The 19,106-nt window shown below is 34.1% G+C and overlaps 2 protein-coding genes and 1 non-coding gene across 8 annotated transcripts; 2 read left to right on the top strand and 1 right to left on the bottom strand.

Moving 5' to 3' along the window:
- The first annotated feature begins 854 nt into the window (after positions 1–854).
- On the top strand, positions 855–1,005 carry LOC115988212. The gene has a single exon (XR_004091387.1). It is a non-coding gene; the product is annotated as a U4 spliceosomal RNA (small nuclear RNA).
- Positions 1,006–1,587: 582 nt separating this feature from the next.
- Positions 1,588–7,618, bottom strand: LOC115987923. The gene is made up of 3 exons (XM_031111535.1): positions 7,387–7,618; positions 7,070–7,252; positions 1,588–2,165 (listed from the first exon to the last, which is right to left on the bottom strand). Exons 1-3 carry the CDS (start codon positions 7,427–7,429, stop codon positions 1,864–1,866), a joined length of 528 nt encoding a protein of 175 aa, XP_030967395.1. The 5' UTR covers positions 7,430–7,618; the 3' UTR covers positions 1,588–1,863.
- A 3,748-nt stretch (positions 7,619–11,366) lies between these two features.
- Positions 11,367–18,588, top strand: LOC115987411 (probable caffeoyl-CoA O-methyltransferase At4g26220). 6 transcript variants are annotated; one of them, XM_031110948.1, is made up of 11 exons: positions 11,374–11,392; positions 11,623–11,703; positions 12,155–12,518; positions 12,664–12,717; positions 13,911–13,994; positions 15,816–15,941; positions 17,142–17,209; positions 17,546–17,615; positions 17,738–17,803; positions 17,885–17,972; positions 18,053–18,588. In XM_031110948.1, the coding sequence occupies exons 3-11, from the start codon at positions 12,186–12,188 to the stop codon at positions 18,181–18,183; spliced, it is 1,020 nt and encodes a 339-aa protein (XP_030966808.1). In that variant the 5' UTR covers positions 11,374–11,392; positions 11,623–11,703; positions 12,155–12,185; the 3' UTR covers positions 18,184–18,588. The 6 variants fall into 6 exon arrangements, 5 of the variants coding, with proteins under 5 accessions (XP_030966809.1, XP_030966806.1, XP_030966810.1 ...); XM_031110947.1 differs by having other exon boundaries at positions 11,388–11,415; XM_031110949.1 differs by having other exon boundaries at positions 11,367–11,703; positions 17,885–17,962.
- The last annotated feature ends 518 nt before the right edge of the window (positions 18,589–19,106 follow it).

Raw genomic sequence — 19,106 nt, 5'->3', positions numbered from 1 at the left:
TTTAGTTAAGTAGCCACGTGACTAAATTCTAAGATGGGAACTTAAGGAACAACACCTAAGGTACTGTACCTAAGTTTTGTCTTAAATTTAATAGATGAATAATGATAGTCACACTCTTTATTATACACTCACTCCACATACAGCCACATGAACTGAAATCGTGTTTTAAAAGCATAATTTTAAAGAGAAATATGTATGAAGTGTGTAATAAGATAGCTATTAGTTGGCAGGACAAGAAGTCCAAAAAAACCAAAGCCCCTAGGTGTTTGTGATTTCTAAACGTTGTGGCTGTTCTTGTAATACAATAGTAAGTATTCCCTCATTTTGTTTTGCTCTCACGATAAAGAAAAGGTATTATAGAGCTCATAGGTTTATATTCTATCTATAAAATAAAATATAATAAGAGAATTTTAAGAATTTTTTCGAGACAAATTTTTTCATTGAAAATTTTCACAAGAATTTTGCTTAACTTCCTTAGTGTTATTTTAGGAAATTAACCCTTTTTAATTTACACTCTCTTTAGGTTATATTCACGAGGATACATAAAATTGTAGTAAACTTACCCTAGTAACTCACTCCAGAGTCCAGCCCCTTATAGTTTAGGGAGAATTAGTGAGTAGCTAAAATTAGCCTCAAAACATTTTTTTTTTTTTTTTAAATGATAATGTAAAGCAATGAACTCAACGTATTTGAGGCCTGGGGTCATTCTTCCTTGATTTGTTGTGTTAAAAAATAAATATTATGAGATGGTCTATTATTCAACTGAACTGGCTTTCATTCATATTATCAATGTCCATGAGATAGGATCATTATAGATATATTATCAATGTCCATGAGATAGGATCATTATAGCTATCTATGCGCTTGGGGCAATGACGCAATCCGTGAGGTTCTAACCGAGACGCGACTATTGTTGGTTGAAAGCTATTTCCAAACCCCCTCTTAGGCCTGGGTTCAGCCCAGGCCTTCGAGAATTTCTGGAAGGGCTCCCCCAGGGGTAAAGCCCTACAACCTATCAAAAAAAAAGGATCATTATAGAGAGTGAGAAATAAAATAGCTAATAAAAATTGACATTCCCAGATAGGAGTATACAGAGTGAAATCAATATTTCATCACAACCAAGAATGATGTTAGGTGATCAAAATAGTTTAAATAACTAATGAGAAATCTTTGCAATTATAATATACTAACAATTACATGACGAAAACACGTATGGTATGACACTTGTGATGAGTCACATGACATAAGCACAACATATGATACCTAATTCTCTCAAAGAAAAATAATTACTCTAGGGTTTTTTCTTTTTCAATTGTTTTAACAAGTCATGAAATTTTATTAACTTTATTTTCATGATAATGAACACAGAATTATAAAAAAGTACAGGAGCATCAAGTTGAGTTCTATTAAGAGAGTATTGGAACTCTAAAATGGAAATGCAATGCGTGAGACCCCAAGCTCAAGATTAGTTAAGTAGCGATGCAACAAGGATTTTAAATGATCAAGAGATCTCTCCACATTTTTCAAACATACTATTATGTTCCTTCCACATACTAGCTGTATTGAACAACGAAGATTTTAATGAACTTCAACCAACCAAGAGCCTTATAGCTCAACTAGCATTTCTTAGTGTTTCCAACAAAAGTGTCTAGGGTTCAAATTTCCTCTCCCAACTATTGAATTATCAATAAAAACAAATTCAACCAAATTAGGTGAAGTCCTTACTTACATCATTCTAGACAAACAATCGGGAAACCTATTGACATTCAACATAAGGATAAAGTAAACTTCATGACAGTTAAAACTGAAAGGGCGAAAAATAATTTCTGGTAGTCTCTATGTTTGTGAACAAGTGTTAAATAATTAGACACTTGGTATAGATTTTGCTCGAATAAACTGTTTGAGAATGGCTTTCTCATCATCAAGGCGCTTCTTTTCAACAGGATCTTTTGGTTTGACCTTCCTTTTCTCTTCCAACATCCACTTGAAAAGTTCACGCTGCTGATCCTCCGGAATTGGTTCTCGCAACTTCACAACCTGTGTGATGGGTGGCAAGGGTGAGGGCTTTTCAACAAGAGTAGCTGTAGCAGATGTGGTTGATTGTGGAGTTGCAACTTCTTCCTCTATATCTGCATCTTTCTTCTTTGTCCTCATAAAGAGGTAAGCTATAAAATTCACAGAAACCTTAATCTCATAAGAAACACATTAAGAGCCCCAGAGAGAATGTTGTCAAGCAACCGAATCAAAAGTTTCAAGACAGTATTGCATAAGCTTAAACTAACAATGTATATATAAAAACTTCTGAGAAACAGAGAAGGAAAAAATAAAAGACCAAGTTGAACCAAAAAACTAGAAACTAGATAGAATACCTCTCAGGCCACATAGGACTATGACGTGTTAAGAATACATTTCCTTTCTAAGAATCCTCACTCCTTTATTAGGATTAGGAATGCTGCTTTCAAGAAAGTAGGCTAACTACTCATCTTCCAAATATCAACTTGCTTCAATGCATAAAACACAAGCATGATAATAACATTACTATAACCAAGAGCATCAATATCAAGGAGACATGGATATGCCCATTGTGGCAAGTTCAAACAGGTGAGGAAGATTCATTGGCAAGTAGCATATCAAAAATGTAAAGTTTCAAATATTGATATCATGTTAAGAATACCATAGTAGGAAGATTGGGTGTGTAAAGGTCTCCAATTTTTTCCTAGTTACCATATATTTTTCTATGGGACACGGCTACACATGGTTCACAAGTCTACAGGGGCAGTCACTCACATTATTAAATTATTGCAACAAAGAAGAAAATACAAGTATCAGAGCAAGCAGAGAATGAAGATACATTCCTCTCAAGCTTTGTTGGACATGCCAATGTGGAACATGTCTCCCATATATTCACAAGTCTAATAATATCTTACAGTTACAGGCATATGTTGCAACTTTTGCAGTGTCCTTATATTGTAGCCTCAACACAATGGCTTATGGTCCTTAATTTGGCATGCAGAAAAGGCTGCCTTAGATATAGATCAAGGATATCCACCCATAGTCTGTCATCTGGAGAAGCAGAGTGTCCAGTGCAGATACAAAACAACTCCAACCAAGAAATATATATTATGAAGTAGATTCAATAAGCTACACGTACTAGTTAACCACAACAAAATAAATTTAGCCAGACTTTTGATACTTTTCCTTTGCTTTCTTTCTTCTTCTTTTTTCCCCAGCTTTTTACCCCTTCAGTGGAGGAGGGGATTGCGAACAGCAATTGTAGAGGCATTTGGAAATTTATTGTAAAAAATAAAATAAACTAAGAATTTGGGGCTATGTCAAGAAAAATAAGAGATTTATGGAATAGTGTGAAATTCAGCCTTGGAAGTGTCAAAATGAAACTGCATTTGGCACTGTAAGTGCCAAATTATGTGCTCAATTGGCACTCAATTATTACGTGAGGGGAGGGAAAATGCCACACTTCTGGTAGTTATATGAACCAAGTGAGGGGAGGGAAAATGCCACACTTCTGGTAGTTATATGAACCAAATTCACTCAAGCGGGAACTGGTAGTTAAGCACCAATTTTGGTGAACTTTAGCCACTGAATTTGGTGAACAGTTGCACATTTTCCAGAAATTTAGCTGCACAATTCTGCAATTAAAGCATAGAATTGAGTGACATGAAATTCAGTACTTTAACTGCCAAAATGAAACATGTCAATAATCTCTCTGACAACGAAAATGCTACCATTGACATCACACAACTCAAAATCTCGCACCTTGAAAGGGTCTCCAAGAAGCTATGGCTTGGTTCCTTGAAATTTCTACTCCTGATTGGATTATCTACGATTTATTTATTTTTTGATAAGTATTATCTACGATTTATTTCCTCACTAGTTACCGCCAATTGCTGCTAAAATAGGCATCTCAATGAATGTTCCATTTCTTTCTTTGGTTCATCTATACCAGAGATAATGGCCAATTACAAACCAGCAACTAAGTGAGAGGACTTGATTGTCCTTTCCAAGTGGGTAACCTTTCCTACCAAGGCGATGCTTTGACTCTACAAGGGCAAGAAATTTTTTGAAATGTTCAGAGATATCTCCATTGAGACTATTTTGGGCCACTGATCTCAGGGACTGAATGCTTATTTTCTGCAGTTGCATGGAGCTCAAATCTCAGTGGTTGAACCTCCTAAAAGAGCTCCACCAAAAACCTGCAGTTCCGGTTGGCTTATTGCCACCCACAATACAAGTTTGGGCAGACAACAAAGATGACACTCAGGATACAATTGTTGAGTGGTTAGACAAACAAGATAGGTCCGTGGTTTATGTAGCACCTGGAACTAAAGTGAGACCAAGTCAAGAGAACAAGGAAAAGTTGGCTCTTGGGTTAGAACTATCCGGGTTGCTATTCTTTTGGGCTCTAAGAAATTAAAATATTTTGGTGGATGGGGATACTTTTGAGCTACCAGATGGTTTTGAGGACTGAATTAAAGGTCATGGCTACCAGATGGTTTTGAGGACCGAATTAAAGGTCATGGAATTGTTTGTACAAGCTAGGTGCGTTAAGCCAAGATATTGGCTCATGACTTGGTTGGATGTTTCTTGACTCATTATGGTTAGATCTCAGTCATTAAAGGAATTCATTTCTAGACTCACTCGGTTCATAAAGATATGAATTTGCAGACTCTATTTCCAATTTTAAAACTTAAAACTCATTGGCTTTGGCAGTATGGCTACGAAAATCCAGCTCTTCAACAGCCAAATTCCAACATAGCAGACCCAGCAGCGCACATGGCAAGTTGAGTGTCACATATACATGAAATTCAGAACTCTACTGGTCGAATTCAACCTAATTTCAACACTTTCGCACTCGAACTCCCCGCTATTCCTGAAACTCCTAAATTCTTTCAATCTTACCCCAAACACTAAATTTAATTAATTTATTTCACAATAAACTGCTAAAAGCCTCAGCTATAAGCCCATCTTTTTCAACCATACTATAGACCCCCATTTTATTAATAATGAACAACAAAAGTAAAGAGCTCAAACAAATTAATTTTTTCGGCAGAAGCTGAGTGCAGAGAAAGACTTAGGAACTTGTGGTTTTAAATCAAAGAGAGGTCTGAAGGTTTAAAATTAGGATTAAAAAAAATTGACTCCCACTTTCTTTGTCATTTGCTCCAATAGCGTTTCGCTAGATAGGAAAAGATTTGATAAATATTGATAAATCTCATATAGAATCATATAGATATGCAAAAGCTCAAAAAAGAACACTTGAAGTTATAATGCATTGTTGGCACCATAAACACGCCATAAAGGAGAAAACAATATGATAAAGCAAGGCTAAGAATCCTATTACTAAACAGGCTCAGTCCTCACTTTTTCTTTAACCCATAAAGATCCAAATATTTACTAAACTACCATCCACTTGTCTTGTTGACAACATTTTCTTTATTGGTAAGTTACACATGCACCCAGTGGGTCTTCAACTCATGACCTCACCCTCCATCCCATTATTATGGGAAGAGGAAGTGCCAATTGAACACTTGAGCAGTATCTCATTGGCTTGTTAACAACAATATATGTAAATATGTTTTATGTGTTTTTTAAATTGTCATTCTAAACTTATCCTTCCAGAACCGTTTCACCCTCTATTTAGTTCACATTTTAAAAGAGGAAATAAAGTAAAGAAAAGAGGAGAAAATAAAAAGGGTCGAAAATTACATTGAACACATATACAAATTGTACTACCATTTCTTCCTTATGTATAAATTTCTCTCTAAATCTCACCAAACTCGGAATGGAAAATCTTGGTGAGCTAAGAAGAAATTGCTGACATAATTTCTTTACAGTTTCTTTTCTTTTCTCTCATGCTAAACAAACCAAACACAAAAAATAATAAACTTTAAAATTTTCTCATCTTTTAAATTGTCTAGAGTGTGCAGAAAAGAGGGTTAATCTTCCAAGAATGAATAGGACTATTTTCTCTTTTATGATGTATTTCCATTAAGAACAATAATTGAACTACCACTGAGAGCCCACGGTATTAGTTTGGTATGATACCATGGGTAATGCCCTCTCTCACTTCTATTCCAACATATCATAATCAAAATAATTGAATGCTACTTAACTCTTCCATTATGATGCTAGAGAGAAAAACAGACAAAAGTAATGATAGAGATGCCAGTTCATTTTATACTGAAAGTGCACACTTTGGTAGAAGAAAGATGATGTTAAGGTCTGAGAAAATTCGAGGCTTGAAGCCACCTAGGAATCTATCCTTTCATATTGAAACCCTCAAGTTTCTCAGAATTAACATTGATTTTTTTCTCCATCCCAAGTCTGCTCGTTTGTTACGAGATGAACTGGCACTCAGTCTAACACCCCCACCTCTCAAACAAGCAAGTAAAGAAGTGTTTTAAGCAGGAGTTTAGTAGCTTGTAGTCAAGAATTTGGATCATATGGTATTCCTTCTTATTGAATTGACGTGCTTAAGGGAAAACTAATCTTTAGCTACATTATATTAGCATGCCCGGCCTTGATTAAGCACCCATAAACTACATAATAGAATCAAAGCATAAAATATTACACTAAATAAACTATGCATCAATACAACCTCCAAGGTTTCATATTTGCATTTTATTGTATACAAACCAGCCAACTCCCAAACATTCAAGCAATCTGTAGTTTTTTTTTTTTTTTTTTTTTTTTTGACAAGTGAGATCAAAACCATTCTGAGAAGCCATAAAATGTTTAATTCCCCTTTAATAATCTACTATATTAACCATACCCCTATTTTGAGTGTCTACCAGTAGAATACCCATCAACAAAAACATCAAGAAACGCACTAAATGAGCTTAAAAATAATTCCTTTAAGCTAAAATCTTAAAACCCATTACACCATTTTCAATATTTAATCACTGAATGAGCTTAAAAATTGTTCTTTTCAGCTGAAATCTTAAAACCCATTACACCATTTTATAAATTCAATCACTTTGTAAACAAATAAATACTCACACTCACATACACACATACACTGAGGATTGAGGAATAAGAGAAAGAAAGGAACCTCCAACGGCAAGATTGACAGCCAAAAGCATAGGCCAGACGAACTTGTAACGGCGAGCAAATGACTCTTTTGGTGGTGGTGGCTGAGGTGGTGAAGAAGACTGAGTTCCCATTGTTGATGATGATGATGGTGTTGAGAACTCCTTGGCTTTCTGATGTCCGTCTTGAAATTTTTTCAGTTGTGCTGTTTGTTTGTAAAGTAAAAGAGCACAAACAATCAATCAAAAGTCAAACACCGAAACCCAAAATACTGAAAACAAAAAAACGGAAGTAGAAATGATTGTTTTTTGACAGCAAAGAATTGTTTTTTAGTTTTACCCTTTTTGGGCTTGTTGGCGTAGAGCTTTGGACCTTCACTCATTGTTGCTTCCGAAACCTTTTACTCTGTCAAAACTCTTCGTTCTTGAATCTTGATCGCCTTCCAGGCTACACGCTACACTGTCTCAAATTTTGGTATGATTTTGACCCCCAACCTTGCAACTAGAATAACAGTGTTTAAAATATACTCTGATTCTGAAATCTATTCATAAAAGAAAACTACACTCTCTGAACTCGTGGGTTTGAGTCACAATTTTAAGTGTTACAGTGATCCAGGTCACGAATTCGTGCTGAGTTGGCTCATGCCACTTCAGCAAGAGTGCCAGCAATGCAAATTTGTTATCATAGTTCAAGAAGCTTTCCGTGGGCATTAGAATTGGCTTGAGTCTAATGCTAGCATTAGACAGTGACATGTGGCTAAAAATATACAGATGTCATCATTGTGGTCATTGTGGCAAGTCATCAGGTCCTATGCATTGGACCCAACTCCTAAGCTTTATGTCAAGGTTAGGGTCCTCATGATGCTTGACTTGGGTCCAATGTAATCCAATGCAAGGGAGCATTAGATCCAAGCTTTTTATGTGACTTGACTTATATCTAGGACACTATAGCATTGAGTCCAAGCTTTACCTTTAGGTACAAGGAGCCTGGGGAAAACAAAGTTAGATTCATTGAGCCTGAAATTGGAGCGAGAAACTAACAATAAGATTGCGTTTGGCATTGGTTTAAAAAACCGACTTTTTTACTATTTAACTCATTTTTACTACTATTCAACTTATTTTTTTCCTACTATTCATGGTTCTCATTACACTTTTTTGTACTATTTATAAGTTTCACTGTATTATTTCAGTTATCTTTTGTATTATTTCAATTACCTTTTAGTTTTTTATATTGTATTTTTAGTAAAAAAATTTAGTTTCAGCTAAACAAGTTATTCCCAAACAGACTAGTCTAGAGTCACAACAAAATTTCCATAATTATTGAGGTGGCGAAGTATAAATGATAAACAATAAGTAGATAATAAAATAGTGTCACTAATTGGCTTAAATGAGAATTAATAACAAATTAATGACTTAGTAGCTGCAGAGTTTGTTGTGGAAAAATTTGCATATGCTGTGAGTATTTCCAAAACCATCACATGGAAAACTTGAGAGAAGAAATTCATAAACACTCTTTTAGCTTTTCCGTTATGGTGAGAGAATGTTACATGTACAAAAGCTTTTACAACTAATATTAATATAATAGATGTACGGGGTATGGCCTCGAGCCCAATGGGCGTTGGCCCAAACATTCTCAAGAATTGGAGCTGGGCCCAATCCTCATAATGAATCCATATCCGTATTGAGTGCGTGATTGATAAGCCCATATCTGGTCATTCATTGTCTGTTCGAGATTGCATATGCCCAGAACAACATACCTCCCCTGTGGCTTGGTATTGCCTTGGGGAGTATCGTTGTCGGGCAATCTTTTGGAGGCGGAAATCAGTTCCAAGGCCACTACCACCATTTCCAACGAGATAGATTCTATGTCAGGAATAATCACATCGGACCCCACCCCACATAAGTGAGATCAAAATGAAATCATGAAACCCCTACAAACCTCAAGCTATAGATAGAAGAATTGTGTAAGGAAAGGGGGTTGGAAAATCTGGGGAGGAAGGAGAAAGAGAGAGAGTAAGCTGGGATAGCTAGGGGAAAGAGCAACACAGGGTGGGAGTGTTACTTAGGGAGGGAAAAAAGAGAATTTGTGAGGGATAAGGGGTGCCACCAGGTCACTCGGCCAGAAACAACCTTTAGTAGTAAACACTAAGCCCACTAATACAGGTAAATTGTTAGCCCATTCTAAGCCCGGCCAATCAAGCGGAGATTAGGCGTGCACAATAGAAAATAGTTGTCTTTATTTTTTACAGCAATTGAGTTAACACACTTTTATTAGTTCTTATATGGGTTTACCACTAAAATCGTTTTTTTTTTTTTTTTTTTTTTTTTTTTTCAAATCAATCATATATATATATATATATATATATATAAAACACACCTCAGGGCGCAAGATTCTGTCATGTGATGCTCTCATTGAAAAGATAATTGAAATATTCTAAAGTTACAAGATAAGAACAAAAAAATAAAAATAAAAATAAAAATAAAAAAAATATAAAAAAATAAAAAAATAAAAAAAAGAAAGAAGAAGAAGACACTTTTTATTTCTTTGGTCAATATTTCAAGACTTCCAATTAAAGAATAAAGATTCTTTATTCCTTTTGTTCAATGTTTCAAGAAAAATCTCTTGCACTTCAAATACACCTCGACCAAGAATTGTGTCATTTATCTTCAACCTTTCAATGACACCTACCTAACTCTAACTTTGTCAACCTATATGATCTTAACCCGTATGAGTTGGCTTTGCCAAGGAAGAGGGGCTTGCACTTTTTTATTGAATGACAACAGCTTATGGTTTTGATGTTGAGGTTAGACATTATGGGTTTTGTATAAGTTGTGATTGGCTTTGAGTCTTTGGATATTTGGTGTGGGAAAGCCATAAATATAATTTGTTTTAGAACTAAAGAAAAATAGAAAGAAACCTTCTAATTGATTATTGATGAGATTAATATTTTTTTATTATGTTTTAGAATTCATAATTTATAAGTTTCTTTGTAGTTTTTTTTACTACTATTTAGTGTAATATCAATATGAACTAAGATGATAAAAGTAAAAGTCAATGATCATTTTAGAGTATTTTTTGTAGATTGTTTGTTTTGTTTTGTTTGTTTGTTTTGTGGAATCCTAGCTAAAGAAAATTAATATTGATAAATGAAAATGCTTTTAGCCATTTTTTGTTTATTTTATCACATTCTTTATATACTGGTACTTACAAATGATTTCTTTTCGTTGAAATAATGAAATGAGTGTTTCAAATTTGGATCTCAGTATTTGGTTGTCAAGATAGAGTAGTTGAGAAAGTGTTCAGTTGCTTGAATTTTTGTAATTCTAAGATGTAAAAGTATTTTATGCTTTGAATTTAAATTTATAAATTTCAAATTTAAAAATCATTTAATCAATTTAATAAACAAATTCTACAAATATTATAATATGTAGGTCTTCTAATAATGTCAAAAATCTTGACCATTCCAACCTCATAAATTTGGATTAGTAAAACAATTCCATTCAATACCCGGAAACCAATCATATGACAATATATATATATATATATATATATATATAATATGAATTAAGAAAACTGAGTATTATAAATACGTCTTAAAAAAAATAAAAATTATTTCAAATGAATTTGTAATGTATCTGCACATTTGCAGGAAATGGTCTTGTCACTAATAAGAGCACTTACATCAGAGGGTATATAATAAAAAAAAAAAAGTGTAAAATTTATACATTTTTGCCTCAAAATAACTTCCGTCAATGAGTATATAATTGTGTAACTTTACAACTTTGCTACATGTAAATTTATATCTACATTATTTATCTTTTGCATTTGATTTTTTATTCTTTCTTTACGTACCCCAAGGATAAAAAATGATAAAAAAAAAAAATAGATGATGATTGTTGTGTGTGAAAAAAGATAAACAATTAAAAAAATCAAGAAAATTTGATATTTTAATGAATTATAGTATAAAATAGATAATCTAATTTGAGGTATTTTGAAAAGTAAGTACGTAAAATAGAAAAAATAGGTTCTTACGCTAAAATAGACATAAATTTTTGCACGAATTAATGCGAATACTCTAAGTAATAATTTTTTTCTATAGAAAAATGTAATAACTTGACACATAATTAGCTGTGATTTTTTTTTTCAATTCTACATTTACAAATTATTTTATAACATTTTTACAAACTATTAATGTTACAAAATTTTCCTTATTATCATTTGGACTATTAATATTACTTTTTTTACTCTTTTCTCAAAAAAAAAAATATATATATATATATATATATATATATTACTTTTTTACTAGCGAATTTGTAAACGTGAGGTGGCAAGTCTTCACGGGAGGGTGTGTCATGTGTGAAATTTTAAGTTCAGTGTCCATAGACTTCAATTGAAACCGATATCTTTGCATTGTGGTCGCTTACCAAATACCAACTATTCCTGCCATCTTCATAATTTAGTTTTTAAGCTCTTTCGTCTTCGCTTTGTAACATATAAACTAACCGCTTCTTCTTCTTCATTTGTACTATTAATAAAATTTCACTGTTTTAACGCTCTTTTTCTTCATTATCCTAGTGCCGCTAAGGTGTTTGTATAATTTCCTAAGAGGAAAAGAAGACTGAAGCAATAAACTGCAGAAAGCCCAGTTCTTCACAGGTATTCTATCCAAAAAGCCCAATGACAAAGACCCTCTCCATGTTTTTTCTTTCTTTCTTTCCTTTTTGTACCCATTTCGTTATTTTCTTATGTCCATGCTTTAGGACAATGGTATAATATGCATTTTCTAGATTTTGTGAGTTTATTTTTAATATTTATACTTCATGTAATGCTTAGTTCTTATAATGAAGTGTTATATCCACAACATTTTCACAGCACTTAAAAGAACAAATCTTAAATGGTAAGTTTTTACCGGTTTTAATTTGAAACCATCATTTAAGTTACTTTTTAACCCACCTTGTAACAGCCAGTAACAATCTATCACTTAGGATTTGTTGTGAAAATGTCGTGAACATATCATTTCTCTATGATTAACTTAGGTGTAAATTAAGTTTATCGTTTTATTTAATGCAAACTATTGATTCTGACCATTTCTTTTTTCTGTTGTTAGCTTGCTATCTTGCCTTGTCTTTAGTACATGAATGGCAACCTGCAGCAGCTTGACTCTTCATCATCGTTGTTGGTCTAGATTAGACTTACCATGGAGATCTCCGAGACTAATGCTAAACTTCAATTCAGTGTCTGCAACTACTACTGTTGCTACTTCTTCTTTGGCAGGCAAAGCCCCCTTTGAGAGGTGCAGTAGCAGCCGCATTGGCATAAGGACATGCAGCAGGAAGTCGAAATGGATCATAAAACGTTGCTCCACCAATCCATTTGTTGTTGTCGACGATGAAAAATATGGAAATAAGCAGGTTGTTAGTATTACTCCAAGTCTTTATGAATACATCCTTGGCAATGTTCGAGAACCAGAGGTAGTGAACTTATTTCCTATTTTTTCCAATAAAATTTACTACTAAGAGATAGTGTATTATATATTTTAAATATGTAGATAACCATTTATTGATTAGTTATTTGATGTTTACCTTTTGTGATTCTGAATGATGTTTTATTTTTCAGATTCTAAGGCAACTTCGAGAAGAGACTGCCTCTTTGCGTGGTAGTCAGATGCAGGTATTTATTATTTCTTCCTTCCTCTGTATGTTTTATTTGTACATTGTGCGCATGTAGAAGCTTCTGGCTTTTCTTATTGCTTCATTTTTTAATTTCATTGGCGTGGGCAGCAGCCTGATTTTGTGTTCATTAACTTCCTGTCAACTGCTCAATTTTCTGCACAGAAGGCACATTTGTGTGTGTGTGTGTGCGCGTGCATGTGTGCTTATGCTTCTTGTGTGTATTATATGTGTTGCATATGTCCAAGTGATTCTTTCAAAGATTATTACTTTTAATAACTTGCACTGCTATTTTTTTGATATTTCAAGATCTTCCTTCAAGTTTCTTTTCCTTTTTGTGTGTGTGCGCATGTGAAAGTTTCTTAAACACATTTTTATGTTAATGGTTTAACATTCATAATTGGCTTAATGCCTATCCAAAAAAAGAAAAAATCACAAGTGGGTTAATAATGGCCCCCGCACAGTCTTCTCGATCAAGATCAAAAAAGTCAACGGTTCTCCAACTGTTATAATTTGACAGGAAATTATTAGTCTCCATTTGTTATAGAACAAGTTTATTTCCAAAAACTTGTCTGATATGGTAATACTCAATATGAAGATTTGTTGTTCAAGAGTACCTTATCCTAATGCCTCAATAATGTGCCTATGTTACGGGATGTGATGAATGTTGAACTACTGCATATGTATTGTAGAATGTGATGTACCTTCTCTAGTTTGGTGTGATTTATGTTGTGTTTCATCATTATCTCAATCCCTGATTATTATTTACAAATATCTAGTTCAAGGAAACTTAAATGATAAATTAAATGTTGCCCCATAAGCTTGAGCTGATAGGAAATTGTGAATTTAATTATTTAAAAAATATGATGGGGTTTGAACGCAGGATGGCCTGCTTTGTACCATGATAAATACTTATTGTTCCAAAAGCTAAAGCTGATAGGAAATGGTGAATTTAATCATTTAACCAATATTTTAACAATAGTGATTCACCATAAATACACACACACGCATAGACGTATCATTTATACTTGTAAAATAAATATTTATATATATGGATTAGATCTTTAGGGCATCAAATTCATAGCATAAACTAATTTTTATCAGTCTAATGTTGTATGGAATGTCTGAAGTCATGGTTTTCATTCCTTAATGTGTGTGTACATGAAAGTTGACAGTGTATTGTACTCTTAATAGGTGTCTCCTGATCAGGCACAGCTACTTGCAATGCTTGTGCAGATTCTTATGGTGGAGCGGTGTATTGAAGTTGGTGTTTACACTGTATGTATTTTTCACTGAAATTTAACTTTTATATATAAATATATATATATATATATATATATATATATATATATAAAAGAGCTAAAAAAAGCTTATAAAAAAGATTAACTGCTTTAGTTGAACAGACAACTTGTTGTTTTTCTTCTGATTATGCAAGTTTTTGTTGGCATATCTCATCCTCATCTTGTGAAAAAGTAAGCACCAGAAGATCAGCTCCTTTGATTTCTGATTTCTCTCGCCTACTTTGTTACTTGTACCTATCAAGGTACTCCAATGTCAAGTAATGAAATGAAATATCTGCACTTTATGCACTCAAGAATTTGAAACAGAGTTGCATATGCTGACATGCGGCATATGTGTGGTGAAATAGAAGGTTGAAATTATTCTCTATTCTTATCCAAAACCTCAATTAGCATGTATATTCGTATCACACATTAAAGCCCTTCTTTAACCTAGAAATTAGAGGAAAAGTATGGAGCTCTTTCAATGAGCAAAGATGATCAGGGGCTTTTGCACTTAATACTGAAGTTACTTCTTCAATTTGACCTCTGCGTAACTGCAATGTTACACTATGCTATTCTCCAGTAACTACTTAACATATTCAAACTAACACTATGATAGCAAGTTGATTTGATGATATGAATTGGTTCTACGTTTATCGAGTGATGAAAATGAGTGTATTAGAAAAAGAAGAGAATGTATGTGGGGTGAGACCCAAAGGTTGTATTTGGCCTACCTAAATGGACCTAGGATGGCAAGGGAGGGGAATCAAATTGGCCCTTGCTGCCCATCTCCGGGGCATGAGCAATGAAAGGGTTAACTCCCTATGGCAAGTGCAGACAAATTGGTAAAGGATGAGACGAGCAAAAGACCTAAACTTCAAAGGAAACTTTCAGCTAGGAATTTTCACAAACACTTTTTACGCAAAAATTTTATAAAGTAATTTTCAAGATCAAGGTCACAATTCAAAGTTCCTACCCATAAAATCCATTCTAAAAAAATTATGACATCACATGGGTCTTACCCGGTGCACAAAACTCCTACTTTTCTAGGTCTAGGAGAGTTCATGGTAGGCAATCTTTCCCCCAATTTTTTTTAGAGAGGCTGACTTATGTCGCTTTTGGTGGAAGGCAGTCAAGGCACTTGCCTCACATGCCCAACCTCCATGACATTGAAAAAAAAAAAAAAAGGCAAGACATCATCTTTGTGCTGTAAAACACCAAAATAGTTCAAAATTTATCTTACCTAACGGATGGCTTGTTGAGAACGTGTTGGGTAGGCTCTTGGAGGAGGCCATACTGGTTTACTGTGAGAGGGGCCAAATATCTCCTTGCCTTGCTATTACTTATGTCAATGGGACTAATTAGGGCCTTGAGAAGAATTTTGCTTTTATAACCAATTCTCATGATTTACAGTGCAGTTGGTTAAAAATCAAAACATAAATATTTTCTTAATTTAAACCTTGGCTGGTTAAATCTAAATAAATTTTTCTTGATTTACACCTTGGTTAGGTAAAAATCTAAGTAACATTCTTTTGATTTACACCTAAAGTGGTTAAACATCTTAACACAAATTCTCTTGGTTTACACGTTAATCATAGTAATGACAGTTTAAATAAATCTGGATTCAATAATCAAATCGGGTTCAAGTGATTTGACAATTTTATTGTATTCTGGCTTTGAATTTCACATTTTCTTTCTTGTTCTACTGTGTGGTTCACCTCTTACCATGCAGTAAAAAGTTTATTTTATTGTGAATTTAATGAAGTAGCAACTTACCATCTTCTTAGGATTATATATATGTTTCTTTTAATTTATTCAGGGATACTCATCATTGGCTGTTGCATTAGTCCTACCAGAATCAGGTCGTTTGGTTGCCTGCGAAAGAGATGCTAAGGCTCTTGAGGTTGCAAAGAAGTATTATGAACGAGCTGGTGTTTTGCACAAGGTAGTATTTTTATCTCTTTTATCTTTGCTAGTATTAGCATCTGTAAGTGCTTGGTTCTTGCAATTATAAGGACTTAGCTTATTTAGTTTGTCTCAAAAGTTTATACATCTGCTAAGCGTACTACCTTGTGCTAATGGATGCCTACTAAACCCACATCATATACACTGCAAAAGCTCATAATACTTCTTAAGAAGTAATACATTTTTGCAATGATCATTGGACTAGCAATGGAACTTTCAAGGATAAATGCCCTGAGTTGTACAAGTTTGCTAGAGAAGAGATGCCCTTGTAGCAATGGAGTGGGTTAATGGTGAGTTGCATTGGAATCCAATTTTATTAGAGAAGCCCAAGATTAGGTGGATGAAATTTTGGAATATTTTTAAGATGACCTCTATACAGTTCAAATTGACCAAGCAGGAACTGGTACATTGGTGTGGCCCTCAGCACTCAAGCATGGATTTCACGTCAGAAGTTATTATGGACTGCTAATATTAGGGGTTGCAAGAGTTACCCCTGTTCCTTGAGGAGCATTTCAAAAGTTAGAGCTCCACCTAGAGTTGCTTTCTTCACATGAACTGAAGCACTAAGGTAAATATTGACAACGGATAATTGGATAAAAAGTGAAGTTATAATTGTGGATTGGTGCTGTATGTATAAATTAAATGGGGAGTCCATGGATCATCTTCTTCTTCATTGTATTATTACTAAGGAGTTGTGGGACTTATCATTATGTCTATTTGGTGTTACTTGGCTAATGCCCAATTCAATAATTGCTATGTTGGCTTCTTGGAAGGGGAAGTTAGGCAATCATGGGAGTGGGAAACTTTGGACAACAGCTCTTTCATGCCTCATGTGTTGTCTTTGGAAAGAGTGGAATCTTTGTACTTTTGAGGGAAAGAAGTTACCCTTACCACATCTCAAGTTTCTTTTTCTCAAGATGTTATACAACTGGACTTTCAATTCCTATAATTTCTCCATGACTACTTCATGGACTTTTAGATGACTTATTTTCAGAAGTTTAAGTTTTTCTCCCTTTGTTTCCTTTGCTGTTCTTGTGTGTGCACTCCGTGTACTAGGATAGTTCCTCATTGTTTTGCCTCTTAGATTTGTGGACTGCATATGTATCCGATGTTTCTCTCATTAATATTTCTTATACTCCTGCTCCTTTTAATGACTTCTGAAACAATTGGTTTGCATCAGGTGGATGTAAAATATGGACTTGCCGCTGATGTCCTAAAATCACTGATTCTGAATGGCGAAGCTTGCAGGTAAATGAAGTAGCAGTGCACAATTATACATTTTTCACACACAGCTTTTTGTTAATGTTTATTTTGATTATAGGGGTTCTAGTTCAAACGAATAGTAGTTCTCATTTCTCAACTCTTCTACATGTGTTACATGTACGCAATACAGCAATTTGTGCTAAGGATTGAGTCCAAATAATGTGAACATTTTCATCCTTGCATTTGAAGTGCTACTACCTTATTGCTTTGCGCCCTAAATTGAACTTTTCCTCGTGTGCAGAAGTTTCTGACTTTTTCTCCAATTTATGAGGGACAAAAATAATAAATCAACATTTACACCTATTTCCTTTTTTTAATCAGCTATGATTTTGCATTTGTTGATGCGGAGAAGAGGAAGAATCAAGAGTACTTTGAATTGCTACTTCAACTGGTAAGAGTAAATATCATGTTCAATTAATCTGTTCTAAATCCATTTTCCTGTTCCTTTTGATTATTTGAACAAATTTGCCCATTCATTATCCTGCAAGCAGTTGGTGAGGATTTAGTTTGCAGGTGAAGGTTGGGGGTCTCATCGTGATTGATAATGTCCTTTGGCATGGAAAAGTTTGTGACCCAATGGTAAATCAATGACTTTATTTGTATGTTTTGTCCATTTGAAATGAAATTGATTCTTTTTTTTTTTTAATATATCTTGAGAAGATAAATGACGTGAAGACTGTTAGCATTAGAAATTTCAACAAACGTCTGCTGGAGGACAAACGCGTAAGCATCAGTATGGTAGGGGATGGTAATTTTTGCCTATGTTTTGACAAATTCTGTGAGACTCTTCTGAATTGATCTATAACCTTAAACTTTTTGGAGCTTTAGGTACCTATTGGAGATGGCATGACAATATGTCGAAAGAGATGACCTCATACCAAAGCATAAGTCCTGTGCAAGTGAGATTTTGTTGTCAAATTTTCAGAAAGTATCCATATTCATCGGTTTCTGTGGGATAGTTGAGGCTCAGGATGTTTCTGCATAGCTCTTGGAGGCTACTTGGCTCTTGGAGGCTATGATTTGCAGATTAAGCTGATTTTTGTTAAGGGCATAATCTTTATTATTTCTTCTTGTAGCTATAACTAGTACTTGGGCCTGAGCTTTGATTTATTTATTCAGCCTTGATTGTATAAGTTGGGTGCCCTAGTCTCTTTTAGTGTGAGAGAACATCATTAGAAGACCAGACAACCTAATTTCCCCCCAATTTTGTGGGTGTGTAACAATTGTAGGGGTATAGCAAGGTAGGGTTTAAGGGACCCAACTGCTTGAAAAAGTCTTGAGACCTAAGTTGGCATAATTTTACAGTATTGAAGATATACTTGTGCATGACTGGCAATCCAAGTTTGAATATGATGTTAAAATGATATGATCTCTTAATATAAATTAAGTTCCTGCTGATTGAGTAAATTAGTAATAGATTATGATGCAACCATCATTTAGATAGCTTCATGATTTACTGAACTTAATAGAAGGAATGATTAATCATGCAATGAAGAATCAATTCATGAGTTGTGGATTATATGCTGGTTTTTCCCAAATAGCAAACTATTTGATGCTTATATACATTTGTGGAACGTTTTCGGTTTTAATCTAACTTTTTCTGCGCAATTCAAAACTACTTTTGGATTATCTTGGTGGACATTAATCTATAGATATGGGTTACAAGGGATTGAATGGAAGATAGATATGTTTACAAGGGATTGAATGGAAGATTATGTGGAGGATGTACAAGTTATGAACTGGTAGTTCAAAGAATATAGAGTAAGTTATGAATTATGATTTTATGATGCTAAATGTTATGTCCAACTTAGGATCGACCTTGGGTGAGTACACCGTTTAAAGAAAATAGAGTTGTCATCGCATATTGGGTTCTTCGATAGTG

The sequence above is a fragment of the Quercus lobata genome, chromosome 4 (assembly GCF_001633185.2).
Source record: "Quercus lobata isolate SW786 chromosome 4, ValleyOak3.0 Primary Assembly, whole genome shotgun sequence".
NCBI lineage: Eukaryota > Viridiplantae > Streptophyta > Magnoliopsida > Fagales > Fagaceae > Quercus > Quercus lobata.
Note: the sequence above shows the minus strand (reverse complement) of the source record. Positions and strands in the feature narration are given on the sequence as shown.

What these genes read in the sequence shown, in the direction of transcription:
- LOC115987411 (XM_031110946.1), top strand. Translation starts at nt 12,186, where the DNA reads ATGGCAACCTGCAGCAGCTTGACTCTTCATCATCGTTGTTGGTCTAGA. An exon ending in GCAATGTTCGAGAACCAGAG is followed by an intron (nt 12,519 to 12,663) that starts GTAGTGAACTTA and finishes TTTATTTTTCAG; the next exon opens with ATTCTAAGGCAACTTCGAGA. An exon ending in TGCGTGGTAGTCAGATGCAG is followed by an intron (nt 12,718 to 13,910) that starts GTATTTATTATT and finishes TACTCTTAATAG; the next exon opens with GTGTCTCCTGATCAGGCACA.
- LOC115987923 (XM_031111535.1), bottom strand. Translation starts at nt 7,429, where the DNA reads ATGAGTGAAGGTCCAAAGCTCTACGCCAACAAGCCCAAAAAGG. An exon ending in CGCCAACAAGCCCAAAAAGG is followed by an intron (nt 7,253 to 7,386) that starts GTAAAACTAAAA and finishes ACAAACAAACAG; the next exon opens with CACAACTGAAAAAATTTCAA. An exon ending in TGTCAATCTTGCCGTTGGAG is followed by an intron (nt 2,166 to 7,069) that starts GTTCCTTTCTTT and finishes TGAATTTTATAG; the next exon opens with CTTACCTCTTTATGAGGACA.